Below are 17,279 nucleotides of genomic sequence, written 5' to 3'. Positions count from 1 at the left end.
TAACTAGCTGTAAGTGGAATTCTATCTTGAGGCAATTATGGCATCGTGCCTTAAGGCAAATTGCTGGAACTTCCCGTACCGTAACGAAATGTTCGTGGAATACTGAATGTTTTCAAATAGATTATTCTAAATATTGTAAACATTGTCAATATTTATAAGAATGATTATATAACTGTATTGCAGAGTTTGAAATTATTTGGTAAAGTATATTAGACTAAGTCAGAAATTAAAAATGGAATCTGAAAATATTTCGATATAAAAAAACTAAAAAAAAAACTAAAAAAAAAAAAAAAAAAAAAAAAAAAAAAAAAAAAAAAAAATGAACAATTTTTTTTTTTCCAAAATCAATTATTTTGTTAAGACAAGCAGAAAGTTCTTTGAATCAATTGAATCGGACGCTTAGTTCTCTCAAAACTGCAATTTTTTGTACATTTAGCTCTGTATCTCCGAAATGGCTGGGCCTGCCTTTGCGAAAAACTAATAACCCTTCTCCCAATCATTACTAATTGAATGTTTTTTAGATCATTCAAATCGGATGCTTCGTTCACTCAAAAACTCGATTTCTATTTTCTGCACTCTTTGCTCCGTATCTCCGAAACGGCTGGACCTGCCTTCGCCAAAAACTAATCAGCTCTTTTCCCTATCAATAGGAATCGAATGTTTTTTAAACCATTCAAATCGGTTGATCCGTACGCCCGAAAACGTGGACGAAAATTTGTATCCATACATACATACACACACACACACACACACACACACACACACATCCATTTTTCTGAAGTATGCCAAAACGTTCAGAAACCTTCAAAACGTCGAGAAATGTAAAAATTTTCAATTCCGATTTTCGGCCCATTACAATAACTTACCCTACGGGAAGTTAAAAACTCAAATGTATTTTGTATTTGAAGTAACACTGACTATTTCTACTATTGTCATTTAGTTATCATATGTGATTTAACAATCTTATCTTCAAATTTACTAGATGTCGATTAAAAACAAAAACAATACAATTTTCGGAAATTAACCAAAATGATGGAATGATATAAAAAATGTAAGGATAGCTAATTACTTTATGTATATTTTTACATAACATTTCATATTAATTTATAATGTGATATTTATATCATTATATCAGTTGAGTATTTTTGAAATTAAATTGTAAAAAAAAATTACAGGGTCGCAACATTTTTTTTTTTGTAACAACGGGGGGCGCGGTATGAAAACTTTAGAAACAAGTGTATATACATAAATACAAACATGTTAAATAAGTAATTAAACAATAAATACAATAAATTAATTATCTTTTTATAAAAATGGTTATAATTACTGTGTTATTAAACGAGGTTAGACTTTTTGCAAAAAAAATTCGAGGTCAAAATATGCAAAAATAAATTTCATTGGACAATTTTGCTTTCGCTGTGATATGACCCGTAGCATCACAATGAGAGGAGATTACGAAACTCGTACATCTCTTGTCTAATGCATTTTGTACGTGGGTTCAAAGAATGTATTGGTAAATCGCAAAACATAGTGTATGTCATGCTTTCTATCTTAAGCTATGACAATTAATGATCATCGATAATATATTATTATTAGCATCCTTTGTTAATGCCGCGGTTTATTAAATAAATGTTGTTTATTTAATACAGGGAAAATGTGCGATAGTTTGTTCTGATGTCGATGCTGTAATTCTTTAGATGTCTCGTGTAAGAAGGATAATTTATTTTTACTCCTTGCATTTTGAAGAATAAGGCTTTATAGGTTAAGGCAGTAGTTTCCAACCTTTTCGTGCCGCGCCCTCCGTTCTTTTAAAAAAACATTGTTGCACTCAAACAATTCAATATTCGACTGATAATATATTTATCAGGATCAAATTATTATTCAATATTATGTAAAAATATACATAACAAATGATTTCTTATTCATTCATTTTTTACAGCCTTGGCAATTGAAAAATAGTATGAAAATGGATAATATATTAAATGTGTACATGGGTGAAGCTAGGATTTTGGATTCAGAAAAAAAATTCGAATAATCAATTGCTTTACAATGCCTTTATAACAAAACAAAGAGGCATCCACCTAGATTTAATTTAATTACACATACAATTTAATAGTCAATACGTTTTGAATCCTATAGTTTGACTCTTTTCTTTGCATTAAAAAGACAAATTATTTGAAAAACAGAAAAAAACACTTAAAATATTATAAATAAAAGACTTAAACAGTCATATATAATATATATATATATATATATATATATATATATTTATAAACGATCGACCTAACGACCATTTGGTTAAAGATAAATAAACTCTTTTCCACTGGCAGTGATGTCAATTTTCCTAATTTTAGAAAAAAATAGAGAAACGTGTTAACCGAGAAGGGTGTCATAAATAAATATTGTTAACATATAACAATAAATACCTCTTATAATATTAGTCCAATTATCATTTCTTACAACAAAATTTTCTATGATTTTTTCCTTTTTTACTAGCATTAAGCGTTTTGATATTTAATATGTCTATAAGTAAATACCAAAGTTCATTAAAATTGTATATTGAAGTCTAAGTATATTACTTCTACAATAAATCATACCGTAATTTATCATCATTCACTTTCAATAACATTGGTTTCTTAACCAGAAGTCACAAATAATTTTAACACCCAATATTTTATAGGTTTCGTTACTAGATTGAGAAATTGCATGCAAATTAGAAGTCTACGATAAATTTTATCAGATATTTTTCCATGAATTCGATGGATAAAGAAAAGAATAAAATTCCAGTTGTGTAATATATGATATAAATAATATGCATAAATTATTTCTATTATTATAAATAGAAATAAGTTCAGAATTGGGTAGGAATAGAATTAAAATTTTTACATAATTTAAAAAATTTCGTCAATTTCGCCAAAAGATATTTTAAGTATGTTATTTTATAAATTCCCAAATGAGAAATTTGTTTTGCCGAAAAATGCAATTTTCTTATTTTAAGGTTTCAAAAATTTTAAACCCATCCAATGAAGCTCGATAAGGATTCGTGATAACTGATAATTAAAAAATCATGATTTTTTGAACATTTAAATGAATATCAGTTGGTTGGTCGTTCTGATTAGTTTTTGTTTAAGATTTTTTTGGTCAGATCTTAAGATTTTAATGGAGTTTCTGATCTATGAACATTCGACAATACTATAGACCTACGCCACGATTTTTAATCATAAAAATTCATGAATGTTTTGAAAATTAACATTATTTTTGATTTTACACTTGCCTAGTGCAAATGATTTTCCAAATTTTACTAGTAATTCATTTGTTGCTTCTTACTACACATTTACTTCTAAATAAAATAATTCTCGTCTACTACAAGATAATTTATGTCTCTCCTCTCCGCGTGTGTTTAACGACACATCTATTTATTGATTAATGGATCGTTTCCATAAATATTATACAAATTATCGAAGATTTATAAATATTTTTTAATTAGCTCTACAAAAAAACTGAAAGGTAATTTGTAGTCAAGGTTGACATTCGAGAACCTCACGTGAATATTAACATCGGGCAATATCAGGCTAAATATTGTGAAATAGTATTCTGACATTTTAAAAGTCATAAATTTTTAAATATTCGAATGAACTTATCAACGCCGATAAATTATACAAAAATCCAATCCATATGAGAACGATGTGAATAACATATTCACGCACCTGTAATTTATTCTTAGAAATTTTGATGTTCAAAAGCTCACAATTAAGTAACAGGCAGTAGCGGCGGATTTGAGATGAACCATTTTATTTTACAGTGGCGTAGGATAATAAAATAAATTAAACAATCAGTAGACATGAAAGCTTCTACTTTATGCCCACTATTGACCACTTTTCCTAGGCCTGTGATATTTTTGGGATGCTCGATAAGACTATGCACATTATCACTATGCATGCTAAGTTTTCTTTAAAATCGTCAAAATGATTTAACAATTATTTACGAAGTAAAAGGCTTATCTTTACCAAAAAATTACGATACTCAGCGGAATATCTTTCAAAAAGTTCTTGAATTTTCAAAATCGGTTTGGTAATTTTACCTTTTTTGCTATTTACCTGAGAAATTTATATGTTGGTAATATTTGATAAATTATTATCAAATTTTTAAAAGATTATCGTTACAGCAATATAAAATTTACAAATTCATAAAATATATCCGATTGCCGATAATGAAATAAAGAAATATGAAATAATTCGATACTCATTGTTCACATCTTCGGTCATTCCCATTGTACAATTATCGAACCAGCCAATTATTTCTTAATAATTTCTTTATAAGTTTAACAAGAAAGGCAATTGTTCCCATTGCACAGATAGAAAGATTACATACGTACTTAATTATAAAATTGGTTACAGGAAATACTAAAAGTCTGTAATCTATCGAATGCTATATCGGCCACCAGTTATTACTTCAAATGTCAGAGTTAAAATCAATGGAAAATAATTCGAAATAAAAAGTTCATAATAAGATTACAACATTTTATTTTCTTGATCGAGAATAGACACATAAATTTATTATTAATGCAGTTGCAAAAGAATTGTAATCAAAATTTTAAATACTATCTCACGAGAACTATGGTGATATGCAACATGTCAGGTGAATAAGTTCTCGGGCATTCAAGTTTGCATAAATATGAATATAAATATATATATATATATATATATATATATATATATAAATGTTATGATTCTATTTTTCTAACCTAAAAGTCTATGTTTTCTGGGATTATTAACTTCCCGTAGGGTAAGTTATAGTAATCGCAAAAAAATCGAAAATGAAAATTTTTATATATTTTTACGTTTCAAAGGTTTCTGAATATTTTGGCATACCTTAGAAAAAATGGATGTATGTGTGTGTGTGTGTGTGTGTGTGTGTGTGTGTGTGTGTGTGTGTGTGTGTGTGTGTGTGCGTGTGTGTATGTATGTGCGGATACAAATTTTCGTCGACGATTTCGGGAACACGGATCAACCGATTTGAATAATTCAAAAAACATTCGATTCGTATTGATAAGGAGACGTGCTGATTAGTTTTTGGCGAAGGCAGGTCTAGCCGTTCCGGAGATACGGGGCAAAAAGTGCCAATATCGGTAACTCAGTTTTCAAGAGAACGGAAAGTCCGATTTTAATAATTCAAAAAACATTTTACTTGTATTGACAAGATAAAGAATTGATCAAATTTTCATAAAGGCAGGTCTAGCGGTTTCGGAGATATAACGAAAAAAGTAAAAAAAAAGCCATTTGGCGGTCAAAAATGATCATTAGACATATGTACATCAAATTTTCAGATATTTTATAGAGATTTTAACAATAAGTATAAATTTTGTTTATTTTCCTATGGGTTCCGTATCAATGTTTACCCGTTAGACAGCGACGCCGCGCTTACGCGCTTTATATTTCATCTCTATGCAGTTAAAGCAGTACGATTGCTCTGAAAAACAAGTTCAGATCTTCCAAAATATGTCAAAATAAAGAAAACATTTTTCTTAAAAAAAAAAAAATTAAAAAATTTTTAAAAAAAAATTTTTTTTTTTAAAAATTTTTTTTTCAAAAAAAAGTAATTTTTTGTCCAATTTATAGTTTCTCAAAAATCTTATTTTTTCGAAGTAAATTTTTTTCAATTTTTCAATTTTAATCGTTTTTTAAAAAAATAATAATTTTTGGTACGGGAAGTTCCAGCAATTTGCCTTAAGGCACGATGCCCTAATTGCCTTAAGACAGAATTCCACTTACAGCTAGTTTATAAATATTTTTACATTTTGGGGATAAATAGAATATTTATCTTCAGTAACTGATAAAACGAACAAACAAATTGTACATCTTTTTATTTTATTTTTTAATTTAAATTTTACCATATATTTGCTGGTGTTTGATAATTGCTGAAGAAAAGGACTCGTCATATCCCCGAAAAATAGTTATAATTATAAATAAAAAATTAAATACATTTTTAGCACCATTTCATAATATGTATAGAGTTCAGAATTCTAATAGTGTTCAAACTTTTTGATTCTAAAACACAAAATATTTATTTTTTACTCCTCAATTAATTTGGTTGACAAATAAAAGTTTTAAATTTATATTTTCATATGAACCCAAGATAAATATTTTTGTACGTGTGGGTGTTTCAATTAATTTACAATAACTAGAATTAATGTATTTTAATTCGATACAAAATTATATTAGTTCAAATTGTTGTAAATTAGTTGAAGTACTTACACAAAGGATGTATTTTTTAGTACTTATGAAAATTAAATTTTACAATTTTGATTTGCCAAACAAATTACTTGATTAGTAAAAATAATTCCTTTAAAATCAAAAAATTTCAGGGCTTAATTAATTCAATTATTTGTATATTTTCATATCTCATTTATTGTATACACCGTTGCAAAAAATTTAAAATGGTCGATTTTATATCATTCCTAGCGTCACCAAAAATATGGATCAAATTGATATTAAAAAATATTAAAAAAATATTAATAGTGAAAAAATGTGGACATATAATAAAATCTGAATAAATGATATATATTGCATTTATTTATTGCAATTTATTGTTAATTATTCTCGTAATGATAATAATGTGTTTTTGTAATGGCTCTTGTAAAACTAGATCAGTTATTTGCTTTTCTTTCTTTTCAATTACAATTAATTTTTTAAAAATTGAGTTACATTGAAGTTTTATAAATAAAAACCGATGGCTTTCATCAAATAGATTATTTAAAGTTCTCTACACATAATAGTGATTAGAAATAATTTAGTGATGTATATGGTGTTATATCATATTATAAAATAAACAATTAAAAATATTATTTAATACGTTATATATTGAAAATATACGACTTCGGTATAGAAGTGAAATTCGCTTAACAAAACGCATGAGAAAATGTCATCATATCAAGCGACCCAGCATCTGAAGACGACTACCAGTCACTCGAGGACGTCACTGTCGAATATCAGTATATAAACCGCATCTTCACAATATCTTCATCACAGTTTACCTTTAGAACTCATCCCAGGTTCACGGAATAACCCAAACATTTCCAAAATGAAAATGGTGAGCTCTATTGAAATATATAATAAACACAATTATTCAAATATTAGCAGTGGAAAGTGTTAATAAGAAACTTTTTTGGATTGCTTATTAGAAGTGGATAGTGCAATTTATTTTAAAAGTGCTTTAGATTTAATGTGATGGAATTAGGATCTTTTTACCAATGTGTTGATATAAATTCGAGAAGGATTTTTGTATAATGAATTAATGATTTTTTTCAGATCATTGTTCTCGCTGCCCTCGTGGCCCTCGTTGCTTCAGCCCCCCAACACCCCAAGGATGCCGTAGTAACCCGCTACGAATTCGACAACATTGGAACTGACGGATACAAATTCGCAGTTGACACCAGCGATGGAACCAGCCGTCAGGAACAAGGAGAACTCAAGAACGCCGGTAGCGAAAACGAAGCCCTCAGTGTCCGTGGATCATACACCTTCGTAGGAGATGATGGCCAACAATACACCGTCAACTTCGTCGCCGACGAGAACGGTTACCGTGCCGAAGGTGCCCATTTACCCCAAGCCTAAGACACCCCCTCCAAACCACTGATAATCTAGTTAAACCAATTTCCGGAAAACCAATTTGATTCAAAAATGTTAAATTTTTATTTTTATTACTTTTATAAGTAAGTTTTCGTTGTACATACAATTTATTTTAAAGTGCCATAAGATAATATAATATATTTTAAATCCAATGTTATGTTTTATTTATTTCTACTGCAAAGCAACATCAAAAGCGATACTTGGAATACAACTTGAAATACAGCCGATTCCTATTTTTATTGAATAATCGTTGTAAACGTGAATTGGCAATAATCATTATTTATTATAATAATGATCAACTGAACTTTTAAATGGCAATTGTCATATAAAATGCGGTTTGAAATGAACGAGGAATGAGATACAGTTGAATTATGAACTTTTCTTTATGCTATATTTTAAAGAGAAGAGCTTAAGATGATTTAATAATAGGTGTTAAGTGATTTAATATTCTGATCTGAAACTAATAGTTTCCAAAAATGTGTATAAACATTTAAATTACGCACAGTATAGCAATCACATCTAACTAGAACATCTAACAATCACATCTATCAATAAGAATATGTTAAAAAAAATCGGATTATTAACTAAACAAGAAACAAACTGCTACTTAAAAAAGAAAACAATTTATTGCCGTATTTTTGGAACTATGTATATTTTATCCTCAGGAGAGGATAGAACATAGTTCTCATGTTATTAGTTAGCAGATCCAGAAAAAACTTTAATTTTAAAATATCCAAATCGAAAATTAATTAAAATGAGAAAATAAAAGTTGAGCTGTTTCTTTTTTATATCCTTTCTTAACTTCTGGTTTGATACAAAAAAATTGATCTTATTGTATTATAGAATGAAAATCAATCGTCTGTTCTGTCTGTAAAATGTTAATAATTGTTCAAAGTAATAAAATTTGACAAGATCAACGTGCAATTTACGACTGACCAAATTGATTACAAAGATAATAAAACAACTAACTTATTTTAATAGATTGCATAAAATATTATTATATAATTTCCAAAGGAGTAGTGTCGTAATAGGATACATTACTCCTGCCAAAGGTGTGGCAAATCTCAACAATGGTTCGGTGAATTTTTAAGCGTACATTAATCGATAATAATATTATTATTGCATTAGGCAGACGTTTTACGATCTATACAATCATAAAACATGCATTAGTGTGATATAATAAGAATTTATTAATGTTTCTTAGACATGTGTCTTATTACATACATGCGTGTGCAATTGAAAAGGTTATTGCATGCCGGACCGGGTTATACAGCAATTCTGTAAGTAGATATTTAGCAAGAATAGTTTGTAAATCTTCTTAGAATTTGTCTAATACTGATGTTGTATTTTTAATTTGAGGTGGCAAGAGGGGAAGAGATCTATATTTTCAAGAAATACCACTACTGCTTGATATCAGTCTGGCCGAGATGAGTGTCGAACTTGGAAGCTTGGAAAATCGTTACTGCTGAGCTACGGTAAGTCCTTATTAATTTTATCAATTTATTTTTACTTTGAGATCAGTTAATTTGATTATAGAATCCACAATGCTGTTTTGATTGGAATAACGAAAATGGTTTAATTTGAATGTTATGAGATTAATTAAGCATTAATGTATCGTTTTATTATTTCCTCCGCTACTCATTTATATAATTATCTAATTATAAAATGTTTGATAACTTTGCATTCGAAACAGATTTCTAATTCAATGAACCGTCGAGATCCGATACTAAAAACGTTTTTAATAAGCTCAAAATTAATGAGTTAATAATACGTCTCCGTTTTCTGACATGCGGATTAATAACCTTTGAATAATTGTTTTTTAAAACAACGACCTTAAACATTATATGGTGTTTCGATATTTCGAAACCCAATACCACAAATTTGAAGATTTGAGCGATTGCAAATACCTGTCTGGTAAGTCGAGGGATTCATATCATAATACTTTTCTTGCAAGACTGTAATTCGAAGAAGATATTATTCAAACAAATTATAAAAAAAATATTGGAGTGAAGCAATTCTGGCAACTGGAGATGATCGCTGGACAATGTTTGATTGTGGACGAGGCGACCGTGACATTTTCGAAGAGACACGCGATTAACAAAAGTAGCGATTCCATATTTCACGTTTTATAAAAAAAAAGTACTAATTAATCAATCGTAAAATGAATGTAAACATTCGAAAAACATATAAGCCAATGTCGGCGAATTTTATTTCAACTCCTACGACAACTACTGAAGTTGTCATTAACACAAAACGAGACAAATGCAATATACCTACTATTGTGTTGATTTTTCGACGTATCTCTTGATTATTCATTATAATTAAAGACGTTTAACATCCAAATCATATAACTCAATTATTAATTGAACGAAATATTTAATTATGCTATCATTAGTCAGTTTACTTGCTATCCTCCACCTAACAGCAACTTTTTTGAGCAAGTAAAATCCTTTTCCTAATGTTTCAGAAATACTTTCTGATGACTATTGCTCTCTAAAGATATTTCCATTCTAAATTCCCCATTGCAGAAATGTGCAAAAATGATATGCCAGTATATAAATAAAATAATAATCACACGGGAATAAATGCAATGAAATAATTTAGATTACCCAAGAATATGCAAGTGTTTGAAATTCAATTTGATAAGTATAGATGATATGTTTAAAACTGCAATTCAATTAACTAATAATTAAACTACTATTTGTATTATTTCATTAAATCGATGTCTTTGTTTATTAATTATTTTATAGGTTTGTCTATAAAATAATAATTAAATTCATGTCATAAATATTATGATGGTTCTCTTAGTTAATATTTAATTACTCTTGGTGATTGAATGAACAGTAATTATGAAGGTACATATTTGCATTGTATAAAGTCGCCATAATTTTAATATTTACACTTTAGAACGTTTATTTTTTAAATTAATGTTCAAGATAGTATTTTAACTCTTGGAACTTAAGTCAAAAAGTATAGATTTACTGGGCAAAGTAAAGGATGGAGAAAATAATAAATAGTAAGCAAGCTTATTAAACTGTTTGATATTTGATAGGCCTGCGAATAGTCTAATAAACAAGACAAATTCATAAGGTGACCGTTGGGTTGCTTTTTAAAAAAGCGACGTTGTTGAGAAAAAATACTCGTAATAGCTCATAGATTGAAAATTGAAAAATCACAAAAAATAGACCGCATCAATTTTGAATTTGAAATTGATTTTTTTATCATTCGATGATCTGCCAACTATTAACTGAGCTTGTTATCCTATGCTAGTATATTGAATTATAATTTATTTTGATTATTAGGTAGGTTTGAAAAGATATTAGTCATTACTAAATTGAAATTGCCAAACATATTCTTGACCATCATAACATACATCGCAGCAAATCATCATTCACAAAAAGTAAAACCGCTGATCATCGAATTGACCTTGTGACCTCAATTCAATTTTAATGATATTTCCATACACTCGGAGAACATCTTTTCATCTGCGGAATTTTCAGATTCTTTTCCTTGTTTTATAAATTCATCGAAACCTGTTTATGAATATAATTCTAGATAATTAAAGGATGCAAACCGCCTAAGTGGGTTTTCAAAACCGAATGATCGTTTCGACCGTAAGTGAGAGAGCATCATAATGTCATGTGAAATTGCGTAATGACGAAAAAAAGTGAAAATGAGCATAATATGTAGGTGAGATTCGTGGCGCAACCAAGATGAACGGACGATGACTCGAGACTTATGATTATGAATGAATTTGGGTGCTAAGATCAATAGAAAATCACATATAACACGGTGACAGAGATGGACAGAAATTGTTAGACCTGTTGCAAATTATATGTGTGCAATGGTTGATTTTATGTTTAATAAATGCACTTAGCACTGGCACTCTAATAACTATATCTGAACTAGTTTTGAGTTTGAATTGTTTTGAGCACTAACACTCTTGTTCCGCAGGACCAGATATAATTATTTGTAGTAATTAGGACCTTTAAAAATCTAGTCTCTAGTGGTTCCAAGACTGGGTTTATGTTTACTTAAAATATGATTGCTGGTCTATGGATGAAACACAGAATAAGATAAGAATAAGAATAAGATTTAATATAAAACTGACTAACACCCTCTGGTATTTTTTGTTTCTTTTAGCAATATAAAAATGTTAGGTATATTTGGGAAGCTGCGATGGTAAAAATTGAAATTAAGAAAACAGTTCAAATCTCATAAGAGAAGCTTGCGTTAAAGAACATTTATAATTGATGAACAATTCATAATAATTTACACGTGCTCTTATCTTTTTTGATGATGAGTTAAACAATTGTTTAACTCCAATTTTACCAAATCCAATTTTATGAAAATTATTGTTTCATTAGCATAATATGCTAATGAGACAATAATTTTTATAAAATTGGATTTATAAGTTTTTGATAGACGAATTATAGTGACTACTTTTTATACCCCAAGCAATTTATTGAGCCTCTTCTCTAGATTTCTTTACTTTACCCTTATCTTATAAAAAATTGTCGTTTTCGGTTTGACCATTAATTTTAAATATAAAAGTTCTAAAAATCAAGTATTAAGTATATTCAAATATATACAGTGAAAATATATACCTTCACATTAAAAATAAAATTAATTTCCGTTATATATGTTATATATTTATTTTAAATTATATAAAACTTATATGTTATTTTCTATTGTTATCTTTCTGAAGAAGTATATGTTTTTGCCAAAAAATCCCGGCTTGTTAGTTTTTGTTTTCTGGGCCTCTCAAGTCATTCTGAATTGTTTGAGACCAATATTGGAAGAAGTATATGTATATAAGAACCAAAGTTTAACCATTCATCGGCGTTTTGTCAAAAAACGGCCTCAAAGATTTAAAAAAAAATAAAAAGCATTTAATGGAACTGGATAAGGATTCGCGTTGAATAGTTTTGGGACAAGATTTTATATAATTGCAGATAATTGTTTTATATAATTTGCAGATAAGTGCATAAAATCTCAACATTTTTGTTAAAAATTCTAAACTAAAAATCAATTGGAAATCGTGCGGATTAGATTCTTTGTAAATAATGGTTGAAAAAATAAAAATTTGTGTAGTGATAATAATATAACATTACTATAATAATAATTAATTGAGCATTACATTTTAAAAATGGTTCCATTATAAATATTTCTCGAAGCCCAGAATTTTTAGCTGGGCTTTTATGAAGACCGAAGACTTCATTTCTGAAATAAAAAATTGAAAATTTTATCAAAATAGCTAAATCTCAATTATTATTGATTAAGTTCAATTATTTCAAAGACAAGTTTGTGCAACTTGCCTCAAGGCAAAATGCCACATGCACCTAGCTAAGTTATTAATTTAAATTTGCCGGTCGTTGGTTTGCGCAATATTTTTAATCAGGCGCTTCGTGTTAGTTCGGGCAACTCTACTCTCTACTGTCATATCACGACTGTCAAATTTTGTTTTGGGTTGTGTCCTTGTGTCAAACGCCAAATGCCTACGTTTGCTTTTTCTAAAATTACGTTATAAATTGTAAATATTTATTCCTTTTTAAGGATATGGCCAAATTGTTATAGCATTTACTAGATTTAATAATAAATATTAAATTCAACCATGGACAATTCACAATCTTGTGGCAATGTAAGATAAATAGCACCATAATCTGTTTGAGTCGATAATGGTTATGTATTATTATTTTCAATTCTAGGAATCAGAAAATACCTCAAAAAAGAGCCCATTTGATAATTTAACTCAAGCTGAGCTAATAAAAAAATGTAAAAATTTGTTGGTAATTGCTCAGAAGGCCAAACAAGCCAGGGACGGTATGTACAATTAAATTTAATAAATTTTATTAATCGCAGGTATAAATAATATTGAGTTCATGTATACTCTAAATTTTAGCTTGTCTCGAAGAGAATAAAACTCTCAAAGATGACATCATTAATTTTGAACAACAAAGAAAGTCCGATAAAGAATGTCTCAAGACAATGCAAGAAATGATTGAATCCCTAACTGAGCATAAATTAAAATCTATAACAAATATAGACGAACTGAAAAAAGCAGTGAAGACTTTAGAAAGTACAAATGACTCGCTTACTAAAAAAAATATTTCAATTGAAGAAAAGTTGTTACAGTTTGACACAGAAAATTTATCTCTAAAGAGGCAAATTTCAAGATTAACCGATGATAATGATAAACTTTTACAAGAATTGGAAGTATTAGAAAATAGGCTTAATAATGATAATTCACAAAGTGATTTAGAAATATCACAAAGTGAGTTAGAACTTAAGCTGGATTCTTTGATAAAAGAGAATGAGGCTCTCAAAACAGAAAAATTAAAATTGAGTGAAGAAATTAATGCCATAACTAGTGAAGTTGAACTAAAAACGGAGAAAACGATGGATAGCTTAAGAAATATATCCAGAGATAATATTGGTTCCAGTAAAAATAAATTGCATGAAGAATTATTTGAAGAAACACAGGATCCTCATCAAAATGATGCAGGCCATAAAAAGCATGAAATCAATATTGATTTGCAAAATCTAGAAAAATTATTAGAGAAAAAACAAGAAGAAAATAAAGCTCTAGTAGATGAAATAAATAAGTACATTTATGAAAATAGTGAATTAAATACTAAACTCACTCAACTAGAACAGTCTGATAAACAAAAACACACTGAAAATAAAGTTTTAAAAGATAAATTAAAAAATATGAGCATGGAATTTGAAGAAAACAACAAATTAATACAAAATTTGAAAATAGAATTGGATTTTCAAATTGGTAAATTAAATGCAGAAAAGGATGAAGCTGATTCTAAGGAAAAGAAAGCTCAGCAAATCGCTGATAAAGAAAAAGAGAATGTTAATGTACTAAAGTTACAAATAAATGAGCTAAATACAATTATAAAAGATAATAATAATAAAATGGAATGCTTTGAAACAGAAGCATCTGAATTGAAACAGAGTTTACAAGCAGCGCTTGCTAAAAATGCAAAATTACAAGATGATAATAATTTACTCTTAAAAAATATTGATGACTTGAAATTCCAATTAGGTGAAAGTCTAAGTAGCAAAAATCTTCTTGAAGAACAAATTAATAAGTTAAATATACAGTCAAAACAGTTTGACGATGAACAAATCCAAGAAAAAGATGAAATTATTAACAACTTGGAAAGTAATCTTAGCAATGCCAAAGCGCAAGTAACTGTATCTGAAGAAGAAATTAAAACTGTAAAATTGAATTATGAACAATTAAATCAGAATTATAATGAATTGGTGAAAGGCAGAGAAAAGTTAATATCTAAACTTAAAATGTACCATCAAAAATTAACTGAATTTGCAAGCAATTTAAAACAATTAAAAACAGACAAGAATGAACTTTTACAGACCATGAAAGATTATTGCAGTACAATTTCTGATTGGCAAATCAAAATTACTACTATATCCTCACAGCTTTGTGATAAATTACTAGAATATGAAAAAGAAATAAAAGCACTGCAAGATAAATTATCATGCATTGAATCTGAGCGACGGAATATTACACCTGAATATATTGAAAGTTTAGAGACATTAGGAAATGAAAATCTCAAGCTAAGTGAAGAACTGAAAACTGTTAATGCCGAGCAAATTGAGTTTCTGAAAAATAAACTCGAGAGTTATGAAAAGGAGAAAGAGGTTCTCATTAACTCAAACAATGATTTATTGAAAAAATTATCAATTTTATCAAGTGATAATAGTCAGATGTCTGAAGAAATTAAAAAATTACTAGAAGATAAATCAAACTTGGAAAGCAATATACAAACTCTTGAAGAGGAGATTGTTGAAAACAATTTACAGAAAACACAATACAATTCCCTGAAATCAGATAATGAGAAGTTAATCAAAGAACTTAAGGAATCCAGGTAAATTTTCAAACTCTTTTCACTCAAAAGTATATTTTCTCATACTTTATTATTTAATTACATTTTTTTTAAAGGTATAAATGCTCTGCCTTAGAGGATATGGAAACTGATCTTAATAATTTACGTCAACAACTATGTAATAAATCTATTGAAAATAAAGAATTGCTAAATGAAATGAGGGAAATAAATGAAGTCTTAAAACAAAGAGGCGAAACAATATCTAATCAACAAGAATATTGTGGTGAATTAGAAAAGAAAATAATTTCTTTAGAAAATGAAATTAAAAATTTATTATTCAAGTTAAATGATAAAGATTCACAATTAAACGATAGTTATACTCAAGTTCAGAGAAATGAACAGGAATTAAAAGATCAAATTCAACAATCTGATCAAATTAAAAATATCATAATTGAAAAAGATTCATTAATAGAGTCACTTCAAAACGAAGTTGGAAAGTTGAAGGATAAATTAAATAATGCCGGTAGTTTAAATGAGTATTTTATTTTATATAATATTTAATATTTTGTTTCTAATTTATTGTTTTAATTCATTAACAGATGCTCAAAGTGATGTGATGTCAACTTCTACAATATCTAGAGCAGAAGAAGCATCCCGATTAAAAGATGTTGAATCGTCACTTGAAGAGCGCTATACAAAAATGAAATCGCTAGCATGTAAATATAAAAAAATAGTCACAGAAAAGTGTTCTCAATTGGCAGCCCTAGAGGCAGAAAATAAAGCTTTACTTTTGGAGAAAAATGAATCTACAGGGAAAGTATCATCAAATGCAAAGAATATGCAGATTTTACAACAAGAGTGTGATAGATTACAAGATGAAATTGAAGAAGAAAAAAAGAAAAATAAAGCATCAGATAAAATTATAAATTCTTTGAAAGATGAAATCACAAAGATTAAATCTGAACTCGATTCAAAAGAGGAGAATGGCAATAAATCAAAGTCTACAACTGAATCTAGTACTAAGGACAGACGATCAGTAGAAGGTTCGAATAAAGAACAACAAAATCTTATTTTAAATTTAAAGAAAAATCTACAAGAAGAAATTGAAAAAAGTAAAGGTTTTGAAAAAGAGATTAAAAAATTAGAAGAAATTGTAAAATCAAAAGAACTGCAGTTAAATGAACAGATTAATAATGTTAAGTCTATAAAAGATGAACTTGCAGAAAGCAAAAAAGAAATCAAAAAGAACAGTGTCTTAATTTTAGAAATTGATAATTATGAAAAGACACTAAATGAAATCTCAAAAAAACTTGAATTACGTAATGGAAGAATTAAGGAACTTGAATCTGCAATTTCTTCAAATTCAGACACTATCAGTTCTTTGAAAGAGCAAATAAAATTACTAGAAGCAAATTTAGAGTCTGAAGTTCAGCATAGCAAAGAAATAAAAGACAGATTAAATTCTACTCAAACCTCTTTGAATGAATCGGAACATAAAAATTCTTTGCAATCAAATGAGATGTTACAGCTTAAACATGAGATTGAAAAACTTACATCAAAGATTGAAGAAATAGGTGTTGAATTTACTAATGTCGTAGCAGAGAAAGAAAATATTATCACTAATTGTAAAAGTGAAAAAGATAGCCTTCTAAGGCAAACTTATGATATGGAAAATACTATTAGTAACCTCACCGAAAATCTTAGTAAATGCAAAGATGAATTAATGGATGTTAAGACAGATTCAAATGGATGTTAAGACAGAGTTTTCAAGTTATAAGGTAAATTTATACAT

General features: G+C 28.2%; 3 protein-coding genes across 3 annotated transcripts in view; 2 read left to right on the top strand and 1 right to left on the bottom strand.

Moving 5' to 3' along the window:
• Positions 1-17,279, bottom strand: part of LOC113371614 (GILT-like protein 1) — a 44,219-nt gene that overhangs the window by 22,166 nt on the left and 4,774 nt on the right. The gene's annotated exons all lie outside the window — the stretch shown is intronic.
• On the top strand, positions 6,985-7,613 carry LOC113371616 (endocuticle structural glycoprotein ABD-5-like). The gene is made up of 2 exons (XM_026612260.1): positions 6,985-7,089; positions 7,308-7,613. The coding sequence occupies exons 1-2, from the start codon at positions 7,081-7,083 to the stop codon at positions 7,611-7,613; spliced, it is 315 nt and encodes a 104-aa protein (XP_026468045.1). The 5' UTR covers positions 6,985-7,080.
• LOC113371611 (GRIP and coiled-coil domain-containing protein 2-like) lies at positions 13,115-17,227 on the top strand (the record flags this gene model as incomplete). The annotated part of the gene is given in 5 exon segments (XM_026612255.1): positions 13,115-13,269; positions 13,337-13,451; positions 13,531-15,529; positions 15,604-16,010; positions 16,087-17,227. Coding segments are annotated over 5 exon segments (3,689 nt in total), but the record flags the coding sequence as incomplete, so codon positions are not given.

Source organism: Ctenocephalides felis, unplaced genomic scaffold (assembly GCF_003426905.1).
Source record: "Ctenocephalides felis isolate EL2017-DRISC unplaced genomic scaffold, ASM342690v1 CF-g0.4_SCAFFOLD_01492, whole genome shotgun sequence".
Taxonomy (NCBI): Eukaryota; Metazoa; Arthropoda; class Insecta; order Siphonaptera; family Pulicidae; genus Ctenocephalides; species Ctenocephalides felis.
The sequence above is the reverse complement of the archived record's forward strand: the minus strand, read 5'-3'. Positions and strand labels throughout refer to the sequence as shown.